Source organism: Prionailurus viverrinus, chromosome E2, assembly GCF_022837055.1.
Source record: "Prionailurus viverrinus isolate Anna chromosome E2, UM_Priviv_1.0, whole genome shotgun sequence".
In the NCBI taxonomy this organism is placed as follows: Eukaryota; Metazoa; Chordata; class Mammalia; order Carnivora; family Felidae; genus Prionailurus; species Prionailurus viverrinus.
Window position 1 is genome coordinate 17,605,498 of NC_062575.1, and position 17,279 is coordinate 17,622,776.

General features: G+C 41.0%; 1 protein-coding gene across 1 annotated transcript; it reads left to right on the forward strand.

Annotated features, from left to right (window-relative positions):
- The first annotated feature begins 7,164 nt into the window (after window positions 1-7,164).
- Window positions 7,165-16,135, forward strand: PSMD7 (proteasome 26S subunit, non-ATPase 7). Its single transcript, XM_047836682.1, has 7 exons — window positions 7,165-7,347; window positions 9,677-9,768; window positions 10,835-10,927; window positions 11,655-11,752; window positions 12,490-12,570; window positions 14,394-14,485; window positions 15,171-16,135. Exons 1-7 carry the CDS (start codon window positions 7,274-7,276, stop codon window positions 15,613-15,615), a joined length of 975 nt encoding a protein of 324 aa, XP_047692638.1. The 5' UTR covers window positions 7,165-7,273; the 3' UTR covers window positions 15,616-16,135.
- The last annotated feature ends 1,144 nt before the right edge of the window (window positions 16,136-17,279 follow it).

The window sequence follows — 17,279 nt, forward strand, 5'->3', positions numbered from 1 at the left end:
ACACACGTACACGCACCTGGGTGGCTCAGTTGGTTAAGTGTCTGACTCTTGATTTCAGCTCAGGTCATGATCTCACAGTTCTTGAGTTCAAGCCCTGTGTCAGGTCCCATGATGACAGTGTGTGAAGCCTGTTTGGGATTCTCTCTCTCCACCCCTCTCACTCTCTCTCTCCCCTCCTTCATTTGTGCCCCCCCCCTCTCTCTCTCTCTCAAAATAAATAAATGAACTTTAAAATATAGAGTAAAACTTTGGTTTATGTGTATAATTCATTCCGGGAACATGCTTGTAATCCAAAGCATTCATATATCAAAGCGAATTTCCCCATAAGAAATAATGAAGGGGCACCTGGGTGGCTTAGTCAGTTGAGCATCCGACTTCGGCTCAGGTCATGATCTCCTGGTTCGTGAGTTCAGGCCCCGCATCGGGCTCTGTGCTGACAACTCAGAGCCTGGAGCCTGCTTCGGATTCTGTGTCCCCCTCTCTCTCTGCCCTACCCCTGCTTGTGCTCTGTCTCTCTCTGTCTTTCAAACATGAATAAACATTTAAAAAAAAAGAAAGAAAGAATGGAAGCTCAGATGATCCATTTCACAACCCAAGTATATTCATATAAAAATGATTACAATACTGTAATATTATAAAAATAAAAAAGAAAATACAAAATATAAGGGAAAATAAAGAAATTAACCTGCACTTACTTTTAATTTTAAATTTTTTAAATGTTTATTTCTTTTTAAGAGAGAGACAGAGCATAAGTGAGGCAGGGACAGAGAGGTAGGGAGATACAGAATCCAAAGCAGACTCCAGGCTCTGAGCAGTCAGCACAGGGCCCAATGCAGGACTCGAACAAGATCATGACCTAAGGTGAAGGTGGATGCTTAACCCACTGAACCACTGAGGTGCCACTGCACTTACCTTTGAAAACCTTCATGGATGGTATGAGGGAGACGAGAGAAGGGTTATTGTGCCAGACAACTTTCACTATCACTAACAGATGTTGACAACAGTACAGTATTAATAAACTCCTGTCATATACTGTATTTAATGTAACTGGCAATAAGGCAGCAGAGAAAATGGTCTATATCTGCAGGCAGCCTGACGTAGAATGCAGCAAAACGTTTCTAAGATTACTCTTGTTTGGAAAAGCAAAGGACTATTCTTAGGTGCTTACAAGTAACAAAAAATATACTAGTGCCAGTTGTGGACACCTTCCAACATTCTGAAAAATCACTGATTTCTGCCAAATACCATGGCCTGAGACTGAGCATCCAAGCATGAGAAACAATCACCCACAATCCCACAGCCAGCGAGCAAGAAAGAGAGGAGAACCATTGGCTCAGTTGTGATCACGTGGCATTCAGTGTCACATACTACTCATATTGCAAGACATTGTTCATTTATCAACTTAAAATGTATTAGAAATGCTTGCTCATCTTGCAGAACACTCTCAGAACAAGTTATGTGCAATCTAAGGTCTTATTGTATATATAAAGGAAAAAAAAGACTGCATCATGAAGAAAGAGAAAATCTGAACAGAGTAATAACAAATAAGAAGATTGATGCAGTAATCAAAAACCTCCCAACAAAGAAAAGTTCAAGACCAGATGGTTTCACTGATACCATCACTGAATTCTACCAAACATTTAAAGAAATATTAATGCCAATCTTTCTCACCCTCATCCAAAAACTGAAGAGGGAACACTTTTATTAGGCCAGCATTACCCTGATATCAAACCCAGACAAGAATAATACAAGAAAACTATAGGTCAATATCCCTGATAGATATAGATGCAAAAATTCTCAGCAAAAATATAACAAACTGAATTCAATGGCACATTAAAAGTATCAGACACCACAATCAAGTGAGATTCATACATGAGATGCAAAGATGTTTCAACACACACAAACGAATAAATGTGATACACCACATTAATAAATTAAAACCACATGATCATCCCAGGGACGCCTGGGTGACTCGGTCAGTTAAGCATCTGACTCTTGGTTTTGGCTCAGGTTATGATCTCACAGTTTGTGGGTCTGAACCCTGCATCAGGCTCTGCACTGACGGTGCAGAGCCTGCTTGGGATCCTCTGTCTCTGTCTCTCTCTGCCCCTCCTCCCCCCAAAATAGACAAATAACTTTAAAAATATATATATATGATCATCTCAATAAATCAGAAAAAGTATTTGACAAGATTCAACACCATTTCATGACTGAAACTCTCAACAAATTCAGTATAGAAGGAACATACATCAACATAATAACTGCCGTACATGACATGCCCACAGCAAACATCATACTCAATGGTGAAAAGTTAAAAGCTTTCCTTCTAAGATCAGGAACAAGACAAAGGTGCCCACTCTCAGCATCCTATTCACACAATACTGGAAGTCCTGGCCAGAATAATTAGGCAAGAAAAAGAAAGAAATTGCATCCAAATCAGAAAGAAAGAAAGAAAACTGTCTCTGTTTGCAGACGATCTTATATAGAGAAAATCCTAAAGACCACCAAAAGATTGTTAGAACCAATAAAAAATTCAGTAAAGTTGCAAGATACAAAATCAGTTGGGATTCTGGGGCTCCTGGCTGGCTTAGCTGGTAGAGCATGTGACTCTTGACCTCAGGGTTGTGAATTCAAGCCCCATGTTGGGTGGAGCCTATTTCAAAAAATAAATAAATAAAAACACACTTATTTAAAAAAATCAGTTGGGATTCTATACACTAACCACAAAATATCTGGAAAATTTAACCAAAGGCAAAAGATCTATACACTGAAAATTATGACCCTGATGAAAGATTAAAGATGAAACAAATAAATGGAAAGTTATCCCATGCTCATGGATCAGAAGAATCAATACTGTTAAAATGTCCATACTACCAAAGCCATCTATAGATTCTTTGCAATCCCTACCAAAATTCCAATGACATTTCTCACAGAAATAGGAAAAACAATCCTATAATTTGTATGGAACCACAAAAGACCCCAAATAGCCAAAGCAATCTTGGGGGTGGGGGGAGCTGGAGCCACCCTATCTACTGATTTCAAACTTTATTATAAAGCTATCACAATTTATTATAAAGCTACCATATGCCAGTATGGTACTGGCATAAACACAGACACACACACCAAGAGAAGAGAATGAGAGCCAGAATAGTCTGAGAGTAAGAATACTCAATAGGGAAAAGATAGTCTCTTTATTAAATGGTGCCGAGAAAACCAGATATTCACATGCAGAAGAATGAAACTGGACCCCTATCTTACACCACTAACAAAAATTAACTTGAAATGGGTTAAAGATTTTCATGTAAGACCTTAAGATGTAAAATTCCTAGAAGAAAACATAGGAGAAATAGATCCTTGACATTAATCTTAACACTATTTTGTACATGACACCAAAAGCATAAGCAACAAAAGCAAAAATAAATGTGTGACTATATGAAACTGAAAAACATCTGTACAGCAAAATAAGCAACCTAGGGAATGGAAAAAAATATTCTCACACCCTATATCTAATAACGGGTTAATATCCAAAATATATGAAGAACTCATACAACTCAATAACAAATAATAATAAGTATTTTTTTAATGGGCAGATCAGGATACACATTTTTCCAGAGATACAAATGGCCAACAGATACATAAAAAGATGCTCAGCTCAACATCATTAGTTATCAGGGAAATGCAAATCAAAACAATGAGGTATCACCTCACACCATAATAAAATGGCTATTATTAAAAAGACATGAGATAACAAGTGTTGGCAAGGATGAGGAGAAAAGGGAACATTTGTGCACTGTTGATAGGAATGTAAATAGGTAAAACCACTATGGAAAAAAATATGAAGATACCTCAAATAACTAATAGAACTACAATATGATTCAGCAACCCACTTCTGATATGGATACAGAAGAAATGAAATCACTATTTCAAAGAGATGCCTGTACCCCTATGTTCACTGTAGCATTATTCACAACAGCAAGATATAGAAACAACAGAAGTGTTCATTAATGGATGAATGGATAAAGAAAATGCCATATGTATGTCTATGTATATAGATTTACATATATATACACATATACATGTATGTGTATATGTATATATGTGTTTATATATATGTATACATATACACACATACATACATGTATGTGTATATGTATATATGTGTTTATATATATATGTATACATATACACATATATATATATTTCAGTCATATATATATATTCATTCATACACACACATATATATATATTTCAGTCATATATATTTCAATTCTGCCATTTGCAACATGTATGGACCATGAGGGCATTATGCTAAGTGAAATATATCAAGAAGACAAATACTGTATGATCTCGCTTATATGTGGAATCTTCAATGGTTGAACTTACAGGAAGAGTGAGTAGAATAGTGGTTGCCAGAGATAGAAAGGGCTGGAGAAACAAGATGTTGGTGAAAAAAGGGAAAACTTCCAACTGTAAGATAGGGATCTAATGTACACTATGGTGACTATAGTTAACAGTACTGGCTTATGTATTTGAAAGTTGCTAAGAGAGTAAATCAGAAATGTTCTCTCCACTGCCCCCCACACACAAAAGAGAATTATGTGAGGTGATGCAGGTCTTAACTAACTTTATTGTGGTGATCATTTTGCAATATATATGTGTATCAAATCATGTTGTACACCTTACAATTACACAATGTTATATGTTAATTATGTTTCAATCAATCTGGAAAAAGAAGAATTTAACATTTTTTTAAAAAAGAAAAACAAAGAGGATCAAAGGAGAGGAAAATGTATTATCCTTAAGCTCTCATCAGGTTAAGTCTAGAATTTAGTGAACATTCTGCATACCTCTGAATGAATTCAGCACCCAGTAGTGGCTACAGTATCAAATATTTCAAGTCAGTTCCATTTTTAAAAAAAGGAGGGGGGAGAGCAACACAGAAAATACCTTCCTTATGATTTCAAGGCATCTTCTTTAAATTCTACATATTTCAGTTTTTTTATATATAAAAAAAAGCTTTCTTAAGTCTCCAATTCTTTTTTTTTTTTCTTAAGGACTTTTATTATTTTTTTTAATGTTTATCTTAGAGAGAGACAGAGTGTGAGTAGGGGAGGCGCAGAGAGGCAGAGACAGAATTCAAAGCAGGCTCCAGGCTCCAAGCTGTCAGCACAGAGCCCTGACTTGAATGCACGTGAGACCATGACCTGAGCCAAAGCCAGACACTTAAACAATTGAGCCACCCAGGCACACTTTGAGGCTCCAATTCTTAAGCCTTACTTGACACGAGAAAAATCAAAATCAATCTTTGATCTTCTGATATCTATTAATTTTTTTTATTTTTTAAAGTTTACTTATTTGTTTTTGAGAGAAAGAGAGAGAGAGAGAGAGAGAAGGAGGGGCAGAGAGAGGGAGAAAGACAGAACCCCAAGCAGACTCTGAACTGCCAGCACAGAGCCCCACATGGGGCTCGAACTCATGAACCACGAGCTCACGACCTGAGCCCAACCAAGAGTCAGACGCTCAACTGACTGAGTCACCCATACACCCCACTATTATATTTTTAATTACAAAATTGGGGGGAAGGAATCTTGCCAAGTTCTTTCCATAACAGATACATGTCTATCCTGTGTTGAACAACATCATAGAAGAGATGAAACAAGAATATCTACTTTGTAATTTTTTTTAATGTTTATTTATTTTTGAGAGAGAGAGCAAGTGGGAAAGGGCCAGAGAGAGAGACATAGGACCCGAAGCAGTCTCCGTGCGGTGAGCACAGAGCATGACATGGGGCTCCAGATCATGACTTCGGCAGATACCAAACAGTTGGCTGCTTAATCCACTAAGCCACTCAGGAACCCCAGGAATATCTACTTTAAAACAGGCACTAAAACCCCTCAAGCATGCTTTACCACATCACACAATGGGGACTGACTTACATTTTCTTAATCTTAAAGTTCTGTTTTCTCAAGTAGTAGCAATTACTATTAACCAAATCACAAATATTAAAACAAATGAAAATGCAAAGCAATGTTCCCAAAAGTAGGAAGAGTGCATTTAATGAATTTAATGGGTAGGACCCAGAAAAGAATACTCAAAGCTCCCTGATTATACTGGAAGGAGGCCAAGATTCAGAGCAAAAGGCTCCGGGTTATTCTTCAGAGAGGTCAGATCCTCTGGAGCTATGGGGAAGGTAAAAGTTGTTTAAAGACAGGGCAAACAATAAGCAAAGCATTCAAGTCGCTTAGGTATTGTTTTTGTTTACACATACAACTCAGAATTAGAAACGTAAACTTGCACGAAATTTAAATAATTTGCCTTTCTGCAAATATGCGTGTCTTCACCTGCTACATTATCCTTAGTCTTTTTTTCTTTCCTAGCTAAATATCAAAACATATTTCGTATTACTTTTCAGTTACTTCAACCCTTACCTAAGCTTTTATGTGAAAAACAACCCGAATGGTCTGACTCAAGGCACAAATTGAACTTTTCTAGCCCCAGTTAAATGGTACATAATATAAACAGGTGGAAAAATAAAAACAGGTTGATTATCGGCAAAGTGCCCACAGTAAATATTAAGGGGAAATTCCCCAACAATAAAAATGAGATAAATTTACCAAACCCACTTTAAGAATGTGCCCTAATGTTAGAGATTCATCCCTTCTGAGGTTTTGTTTTGTTTTGTTTTGAAATAAGCTCTACACCCAATGTAGGACTTGAATTCCCACCCTTAGATCAAGAGTTGCAGGCTCTACCAACTGAGCCTGCCAGGCATCCCTAGAGATTTAGAGTTAAATTCTGGAGAATTCTGACATGAAACAAAGGTGAACATTTTCTGGGCGGTGGAGATATGAATTACTATTTTTTTCTAGTATTTTTTTCTGCAGTCTTCACACAGCGTAAGGGTTGGGGGAGGGTGTGAACTGCGAAGGAACTAAAGCGAAAGGCCGCTGCAAGTGACAGCACAGGCCCAATACCAGGAGGTCAACCTTTTTCTCAGTTTCCAGTGTGCCTTTAGCTTCGAAGACCAGGAAATCTCCCAGCGAGTCACCCAAGGCGGGCCCCACCTGCCCCCGGTCTTTCCCGTCCTCAAGATGGCAGCTGGCGCGAAAACCCCGGGCGGCGCGCGGGGCACTCTGGGAGCGGAAAAAGGGAACCGTGGCGGCGGCCGAGCCGGAAGAGGAGGAGCCGGGCCTGGAGGATCCGCGAGAGTCCCTAAGGCTGCCGGTGTTTGCGGGTCGCGAGGAGCGGGGCCTGCCGGGCGGCGTGTGTCGCGATGCCGGAGCTGGCTGTGCAGAAGGTGGTAGTTCACCCCTTGGTGCTGCTCAGTGTGGTGGATCATTTCAACCGGTGAGCGGGTGCGCGGGGCGGCCTATCGGGATCGCCGCTGCTGAGTCACTGGCACGCTGGGACGGCGCGGCGGCCGCGGGGGTGCTGATGGGCCGGGGGTGGCACTGACTCGCCCAGGGGCCCGGACCACCCTCGGATCACGAAGCCTAAATCACCCAGCATCGTCCCCCCGTCCCCAACCGGCACTTCGCGGTCCGGACTGCCCCTTCCTTTTACCCAACTCCGTACGCTGCCAGAATATGGGGGCAAGCTTCAATTGGCCCTGATCCCCCAGGCCTCGTGCCCATCTGTCACTTCGCCCGCCCCTTTTCACCAGAAAGACTCGGTGCCTCGTAGGAAAACGCTGCAGATTTGTGCTTCTGTGCCTCTGAAGGCTGTCACCAAAATTCTGGTCTCAGTACCCTGAAGGGCTCCCGGGGAGAGCTGTGGTTTCTAAGCAGGAATCTGTTTTGATGGGAACTTAAAATGTAGATTAGTTGTCAAGTGTTTCTTTTAAAAATAAGAGCATTAGGAGATTTGGGCATTAATGAATAAAGATAAAATATTCCACAAATGTTTCTTCCGCCTTCGCTTTGCTTGTTTTGGAGCTGTTCGTCCCGCTGGACCTGTTACACGTGTTCATAACTTTTACAAGATAATTACTTGAATTGGCAAGTGTAAAGACAAAGTCAGTTGTTGAAGCACCTATTCTCCTGCAACTTGCCTTGTACAACTCCTCATTCAGCCAGAGCTAAAACAAAACAAACAAAACCCTCAAGACTCCTTAAGGCTTGGGGTCCCCAGTTCCACTGCTTTGTAGAGCCCTCAGTCTAACTGGATATGAGGGCATTCCCACTGTACGGTAGTGACTATTTTTCTCCCATAGGAACTAGAGGTGCTAAGGGGGTGCTAATTTCAGTTCTGTTCAGATGACATGGTGCAGACACTACTGGCTGCTGTCATAACAGATGTAGGGTTTTAAAAACCATGGGTTTTTGTAGACCAAAAGAAAAGCACACGGTATGGAAGTTTCCTTGCAAGTGTGGAAAATCAGTGCCTGAGATTTCCCAAAAATTCAGAATCACCAGGGATATAGAATCCTTAACTTGGTTTGACCCAAATCCCAAATTTAGTAAGCATTTATAAAGTTTCGGAGCCATGGGGCACCTGGGTGGCCCAGTCAGTTGGGCGGCACCGACCACACCTCAGGTCATGATCTCACAGTCTGTGAGTTTGAACCCCGTGTCGGGCTCTGTCCTGAGAGCTCAGAGCCTGGAGCCTGCTTTGGATTCTGTGTCTCCCTCTCTACCCCTCCTCCGCTCACACTGTGTCTCTCTGTCTCTCTCAAAAATAATAAAAAATAAAAGATTTTTTTCCAAGTTGTATGTTTAGAAAAATTAATACATTAAATACAGTGACTGTTAAGGAATTGTGGTTCGTTTCACATTGGCGTGACCTTTGTCTTTCCTTGAACATGAAGTTGTTTTGTGTCTGTGCCTCACATTTGCTAGCGGTTAAAGGAGAATCCTATGTGAAGATCTCATTGAAATGAGATTGTATAAGTGAAACACTTGTAGCTCCTGAAGACAAAAATCACTGAGGAGGTTTGACAGGTAGATAGAAATGCTGAAGTAAAATCTTTCTCACTTGTTCAGCCCTCCTCTCAGTGTAATTACGTCACCAGCTCACATCTGACCTCTGCCTGATTAAGCCATTCACAGAGACCAGATGGCACACACATTAACTCAGGGTCAGGACCCAGTGTCTGAGCCCCTAGATGGTACAAAGAATTGTAACTTCTAGTGGGGCTTGTCCTCGTGGGCTAGATAATCCAGAGAACAGTTGGCGCACCAGACCATAAAAGTGGTTCTACATTAGCATCTTTTATCTCTGAAAATATTTGAGGATAGAGAAGATGGGAAAAGTTTAAAGGAGAAAGCTGCAAAAGAAAAAGTGAAAGGTGGTAGCATAACTGAAATGTATTTTTCAAACACCAACCAAATAACATTTTAAAACTCTTAACGATCTGGGGAGTTTTTATTTTCTCCATTTTCATTTCTCCATTTAAGATGAATAACTGCAAACTTTATAAAGTTTGAAATGTTAACAGGCATGTTATTTCTTAGAAATAACAAGTGGGTAAAAAATGCCAGTGTACAAAGTTTGTGAATTACCTATTATATTTATTAAGTTTTAATATTAGGGACTAACCTAACACATTTGTTTACTGGGATTAGATCGCAGGTAAACTAACTTGTATCTATACCATTGATATTTCCTGTTGAGTATCTGATTGTTGGCTTCACCTCTCTGTGTGCCTGTCAGACTGACCTTCTGCTTTCTCCCTCAGAATAGGCAAGGTTGGAAACCAGAAGCGTGTCGTTGGTGTGCTTTTGGGGTCATGGCAAAAGAAAGTACTTGATGTATCCAACAGTTTTGCAGGTACAAGACAACTTTTACATTTTTCTGAGCGTGGTTAAAATGTCAAACAGCTTTAAAATAAAAAAAGAAACCCTCATGGTTTCCATTTTTACTACAACCCAGAAATTCAATGGCAGAATTGCTAAAGTATAGAAAAGGGAGGCTAAAGAGTACTCACTAAACTGAATAGTAAATATTTTAAATTTCCTGACCAGAGAGTCTCCATTGCAACTGCTCAGCGCTGCTACTGTAGCAGAAAAGCAACTATAGACAGTATGTTGACAAAGGGGTAGCTATATTCTAGCAAAACTTTATAAAAGTAGGCAGTTCTGATGTCGTAACCTTGCAATCCCTGTAAACTGTTAACCATGGTCATGGGTTGGCAAGGGGAAGATGGAGAATATTACCTTTTACTCAGCATCATGAATCTTTACAAGAATGTATCCAGGGGCTTCTGGCTGGCCCAGTTAGTTGAGTGTCTGACTCTGATTTCAAGTCAGGTCATAATCCCAAGGTCATGGGATCTATCCCCACATCTGGCTCTGGGCTGAGCCTGGAGCCTGCTGAAGATTCTCTCTCTCTCTCCCTGGGCCCCTCTCCCCTGCTGGCATCCATGTGTGCACTCTCTCTAAAATTAAAAAAAAAAAGAATGTATCCATGTATTTTATGATTAACAACAAAGAACAAAATAATTGGTCTGGAATAAACTGTAGACCTGAGGTCACAATCTCCAGTATCTGAAAGGACTGAGCAGTAATGTTATTTGTTAAAGGGAAATATTGGGAAGTGATAGGGCTTTTAGCAGACTGATGACCTTGTGTCCCTGTTAAAGGTGGGGACAGGAGGGTCCTCTGTCTGGCTCTAGCCAGTTATTGCCAGGTCTTTCAGTTTCAAGAGAAGTGGAAGTCTGGATTTATATATGAAATCTCCCAGTTTTTAATGACAGCAACTTAAAAAGTAATTTTAATGCTGTGTTGAACAAGCCAAACATATCGATCAGATGTGGCCTTGGGTCTCCAGCTGTAACATATGCCCTAGAGTTCTGTCTAGCACCCTAAACTACGTCTTACTTATTTTTTCTCCATAGTACCTTTTGATGAAGATGACAAAGATGATTCTGTCTGGTTTTTAGACCATGATTATTTGGAAAACATGTATGGAATGTTTAAGAAGGTCAATGGTATGTCTTGATTGATTGATTTTTTAAAGAAGGTGTTGATTTATATCTGTGTGTATTTGTGTATGCATGCCCAGCTACATGCCCCTGGTGTGCTGTGGGTTTTTTTCCTTTTCTACGTATTCCCTTCTCTTTGTTTAATGTCAAGGGCTCTTTCACTTGGCTAGTCTTAAGTAAGACTAGTGGTTGTAAAGGAATGAGGTGGAATAAATGAGAAATTAGAGTAGCAATTTAAGACCAGATAGACAGGCCTAGGTTTTGGGTAAGAGATCTAGCCCTCTGCAGCAGAAAAGTGAAGCACTATCAAATGAAATCCACCTGCCCCTAGAGCTTAAGTACCACCACGGTAAATCTCTCTCTGTCACGTGTCATCTTTGTTTTATTTCCTTAGAGCAACCACATAGCTCTTAGAGCTCCCCCCACGGCTCACGGTTCTGTGTGACAGAGACTTGTGTTTGTTTACATATTGCCTTGGAATTGTTTTCTAGTTTCATGTGTGACTGGCCTCAACTAGTCTGAGATGTGGGTGTCTCTGGATTTCCCTCACTGCTTATTTTCTGAGAATTCTATTCCTTTTAGATTTCACAAGTATGTCAAGGCTTAAAATAGGTGTCTGGAATTTTGAAAAAGATAGAGAACATAAGAACTAGAGATCTTACCATCCTTTTGGAGGGAACTCTATATAGATCTTCATGTAACAGTTCAAAACCATTAATGTTTTCCTTCCCAGCCAGAGAAAGAATCGTTGGGTGGTACCACACAGGCCCTAAACTACACAAGAATGACATCGCCATTAATGAACTTATGAAGAGATACTGCCCTAACTCAGTAAGTTCGCTCTGTCTTTAAAACTCTTGAGTGATATTCCTTGCCTGCTAACTTATGTAAGCATTTGGATTTGGATAGCAAATCATTTCACTGCTTTTTTCTCTATAAACTGCTTGTGTTGATTGGTAGCATTTTCTTTTCTTTCTTTTTTTTTTTTTTTTTTAGTTTGTTAATTTATTTTGATAAACACTGTCAGTGCAGAGCCTGACTCAGCTGGGGATGGATGGGGTGGGAGGGTGAGATCATGACCTGAGCCAAAATCAAGAGTTGGACACTTAAATGAACTAAGCCACCCAGGCATCCCGAATTGGTACTGTTTTCTACAGTTTACACTAACCCAAGATACTTATAAGTAACAGTAAACGTGTGCTAAGTGCTTAATCCTCCCAATAGCTATATGGGGTTGTTACCCTCTTTACAACAAGAAAAGTGAGGTTCATAGTGGTTAGTAAGGTCTCATACATGTTGGGGATGGGACCAAAATGTTGCCTGTCTTGATTCGGACTTTCTTAGATTTGATAACTGCACTGTACTACCTCTCAGCTTGTTAATGGGTGGGGGCGAAGAGCAGAGAAAATGGTGGGATCATGTGAAATGTAGACTCATTTCTGCTGAAAATTCCAGCTCCTGTCTGGTTGAATGAATGAATAGCTTTAGTAATCCTCATCAGAAGGATGGCTGTGATTATTCCTTATGCTTGGTGTGAGCTGGTTTGCTAAAGTGTGTTTTTCTGCCAGGTACTGGTCATTATTGACGTGAAGCCAAAGGACCTGGGACTGCCCACAGAAGCATATATTTCAGTGGAAGAAGTTCACGATGTAAGTCATCTGGCTATGAGCCTCGGAGATTAGATTTTTTGCTTACTGGACTATTCAGATTTTTTGTTGTTTTAATACTTTCTCTCTAACAAGGATTGTTTGTTGATTTCTGTCAACAGTTTGATACTATGTTTCTTTCCCCCTTGAGTTTTTGAATCGGCAGATTTTAGAAATTGACAGGACCATACAAATCTAAAATCCCCTTTTACAAATGAAATTGAGGCCCAGAGTCCTCCTCATACATTTGTCCAGAGATGTTGACAGCACGGTTAAGTGCAAAGCCTGGTGAGTTTCGTCTTAATCTAATGTAGTTTCCACTGTTCTGCTCCCCCTGGGCCAGCATTGCTTTCTCCTTGAGGATTTTCCTTCCCTGCGGACAAGATAGAGGTTTTCTAATAGAGTGAGTCAGAGCTGCCTGGAGCTAGATGGCAGGACCCATCTGTGTGATTTGACGCCTGAATGTTCCACTCCACAGCATCCAATACCTGCTCTATGGTCCATTAGCTTGCGCTTCAGGTGTAGACACGAAGAGGTACCAGAAGATAGCTTTTCCCTATTTCCAAGAAAACTAAACTCTGATTCTAGGGTAGCACGTGGTGTGAAAATATATGTGTTTTGTTGTGAGCATAAAGTTTTGCACTTGAACTCAATCTTGAATTTCCAAAGTCAAAAATCTAAAGGATAAAGTCTGGATTTAGGTAGGTAGTCTTTATCCTTATGTCCAGCTATTAAATCAGGAAAAAGATTTTAGGTTAACTCCCTGCAAATGTTCCTTGCACTGAGCTCTATCCGCCTGTTTCTCTTTTTGCCTTGCCACTAGGGAGCTTAGGTGAAGATTTATTGCCTTGTTGAAATAAGGCTTTCATCCTTTGTCTGATACGATTTTTAAGTTAATTTTACCCTGTCCTTTCCAAAAAGAGTTAGAAGTTCTTACACCCATACACACACACAAAAGCAAGATTTTTCAATAAGGGATGGAAGGGACATGAAGGCCATAACAGAAGATGAAGCCAAGGGAAAATGAGCACCTGGAAAGCCGTGCCATGAAGTCCTGGCCATTCTAGCTTCCAAAGTAAAGACATAAATGGCATTTGCAGGATTCACACTGTCCTGGATAAAATAATTACTGCTAATATTTACACCACTTAATATAAGTTAAGTGACTTTCCCAAGGTCCCACAGCTCCCATAGAACCCAGGCTGTCTGGCTGCAGAATGTGCCCTCACTGCTATGCCCTCCTGCCTTGGCAGACACTTCATAGCCTTTACAGAAGATGTACAGCCTCTTCTCTGGCACAGGGTCTGTGGAAAGTTGCTCCGCAGCCCCATCAGGAGGTCTCCAGGTGATACAGTGAACCACATCCCTGGACAGATCTTTGATTAATTCAGGCCACCGGAAAGCTGGTTCTGACGGCATTGTTTTGGTGCTCTGGCATCACTGGATCTGAGGGACACTAGAACGTTAAAAGATTATCTGACATGAGCTTGTTTCCAGTACAGGTATTGTGTATACTGCCTATTCTAGAAAGGATTATATGCTTTAAGAATCAAGTTAATCAAGACTTCCTCGAGTGTCCATCCCCACAGTAGTCTTAAGGGATTGTCAAGATTTTCTGCGGAAACACTGGGCAGGGCCATTTGTAATGTCAGCTTAGAAGATGAAGCTTTCAAAGCAAACTCCCCCATTTCTGCCAGCACATGGAAACCTAGTTAGTACTGTACCCGTGAGGTGATTTGACTGAAAGCAGAGGAACCAAGGTGTGAGAAGGAATGGGTGTCATTGTGCTTGTAAGCAAATAACCAAGGTTAAGCCTCCTCTCCTAGGATGGAACTCCAACCTCAAAAACATTTGAGCACGTGACCAGTGAAATTGGAGCAGAGGAAGCTGAGGAAGTCGGAGTGGAGCACTTGTTACGGTGAGCCTCAGGATGGCGTCAGAGTCATAAGCGGCCCGAGAGGCTCTGTCAGGAGTAGAGAGATCTGGGCTGTAGGCCCGGAACATTTCTAGGGTGTCTTGAGTCACGATTTATGATTGTGGGTAATACATCTTGTTGGGCAACTGCAGTATTGACATGACAGGAACAGATGTGTGAAGATGTGCAGATGTGTGCTCTTGCTGTGCGTGTGGTTCTCGGGGAAGGTAGCCTGCCGACAATCTATGTGTGAGGATGGATTTTTATTTTAAGATACTGTAACCCTCACTTAATTCAAAAGGGTCATAGTTTTTCTCAAATAAGATTCCTTCCAGTTCAAAATTTAGTCCTGACTGATTTAGGCTCCTCACAACATCATACAGATGAGGATGGAGAAAATGGCACCCTTTTCATGGAAGTTGAAATAGTTTTGTGTTTTTTTTTTTAAGTGAAATGGTTTCATTTTTAGTTCTCTCCTGTTTTTTGAGAAATGCCTTGCGATGAGAAAGATAAAATGTATGCCTCCAAATAAAAACAAAATTAAGGCACTTTATCTTGATAGAATGATGAAGTAACATTTTTCTTTTGAAAACCTGCCCCTCCCCGCGAAGCTGGGTGTTTGCCTGGATTCTGAGACCCTGTGTGATAATACAATGCACTGATGCTTTTGCCTGCCTTCTTGTTACAGAGACATCAAAGACACTACAGTGGGCACTCTTTCCCAGCGGATCACAAACCAGGTCCATGGTTTGAAGGGACTGAACTCCAAGCTTCTGGATATCAGGAGCTACCTGGAGAAAGTGGCCACGGGCAAGCTGCCCATCAACCACCAGATCATCTACCAGCTACAGGACGTCTTCAACCTGCTGCCGGATGTCAGCCTCCAGGAGTTTGTCAAGGCCTTTTACCTGAAGACCAACGACCAGATGGTAGTGGTGTATTTGGCCTCGTTGATCCGTTCTGTGGTTGCCCTGCACAACCTCATCAACAACAAAATTGCCAACCGGGATGCAGAGAAGAAAGAAGGGCAGGAAAAAGAAGAAAGCAAAAAGGATAGGAAAGATGACAAAGAGAAAGAAAAAGAGAAGGAAAAGAGTGACGGAAAGAAAGAAGAGAAAAAGGAGAAAAAATAAAACATGTAGCTTTTTAATTTGTAAATTAAAATCTTATAAACTAACTCAGTGTGCCACTAGAGGGTTCTTTTTACTTTACGTGCTTGTTAAAAGCTGTACTGCTGAGAGCTCTCTGCCCCGGGTCACTCTTGCTGCAGCGTGGAAGGGAGTGCACAGAGGCACTGAGCTCGCACCTGAACCGCAGCTTAGGCTGCCGTGTGTGTGGGACACGCTAGCTCAGGCTTCCGGTCATGTGAGAAAAGTGAGGAGAGGTAAACGGAACATTATTGGTACTCTTCACTCTTACCTATAAAAGTGGAAGTTGAATTTTCCCCATCTTAAAAGACTCTTGGGGTCTGTTTCTGGCAGTTTGCAAAATTGCAAAACGGAATGCATGAATTCCAGAAGTGCTCTGCCTTAGAACACCCTGAGTCCTGACCCTCTGAACTCTGTACCCTCAGCTCTGGCATTCTCAGGGCTTGGGATCCAGCCCCGAATATTGTTTACCTTTGAAGACACAATTAAATGACTTGGTTTTTAAGTCTGTGTTCTAGTTGTTTTTGATTCTGGGAGTGGCAGTTGTTCTTACAAGCAGCCAAGACTTCCTTTTTCATTGAAGTTGCCTTAAAGAGTTATTTTAGGGACGCCTGGGTGGCTCAAACATTTGAGCATCCGACCTCAGCTTAGGTCATGATCTCGTGGTTCCTGGGTTCAAGCCCTGTGTCGGACTCTGTGCTGACAGCTCCGAGTCTGGAGCCTGCTTCAATTCTGTGTCTTCCTCTCTCTCTGCCCCTCCCCTGCTTGTTTTCTGTCTCAAAAATGAATAAACCTTAAAAAAAAAAATTTTATTAAGTTATTTAAGACTTGGAATCTTTCATGAAAGAGAGTCTCATTTGTTTAAAAACATCCTAATGGTGTGAAGAGCTCTCAACAGCCCAGAAGACCTGTGTCCTAGTTTGTGCCTCAGGTTTGTCATCTGTCAAGTCCCTAGAGCAGTTCTTCATAAGGGGCATGGTTACTGCAGTAGGTGCAGGTACATTAGACCACAAGATTAGGGGTGGGAGGAGGTTACTGAGGATGGAACAGTTTCCCCAAAACAAGTGCTCAGGGCTCAGAACAAATAAGGTACTTAATCATTAGACCTACAGTAGGTCCTTTCATATTAATTTCCTTTCTTAAGCACTTAGAACTTAGGGGTTCTCTAATTGCTAAATGGACTGTCAATGTTCAAAGATTTAAGAACATAATAAAATGGCACTAAAACTAAGTCAACTGAATCTCAGAAACCACTTTCCAGTGTTCTAATGTCTCAAAAAGTTACCAGAAACCTTCATCTTTATTCTAAAGAGCTATGGGGTGCCTGGGTGGCTCAGTCGGTTGAGTGTCCGACTTAGGCTCAGGTCATGATCTCACAGTTCGTGGGTTTGAGCCCCTCAACAGGCTCTGTGCTGACCGCTTGCTCAGAGCCTGGAGCCTGCTTCAGATTCTGTGACTCCTCTCTCTGCCCCTCCTCCACTCACGCTTTGTCTCACTCTGTTTCTCAAAAGTAAGTGTAAAAAAGAAAAATTTTTAACAAAGAGCTAATTAGTAGAAATCAGGAGTTGACAGTATAATATGTAGATAAACTTTTATTCTACTCAATAGAAGCATACCCACGTAAGGGCTGACTTCAAGGTTCATTAAGA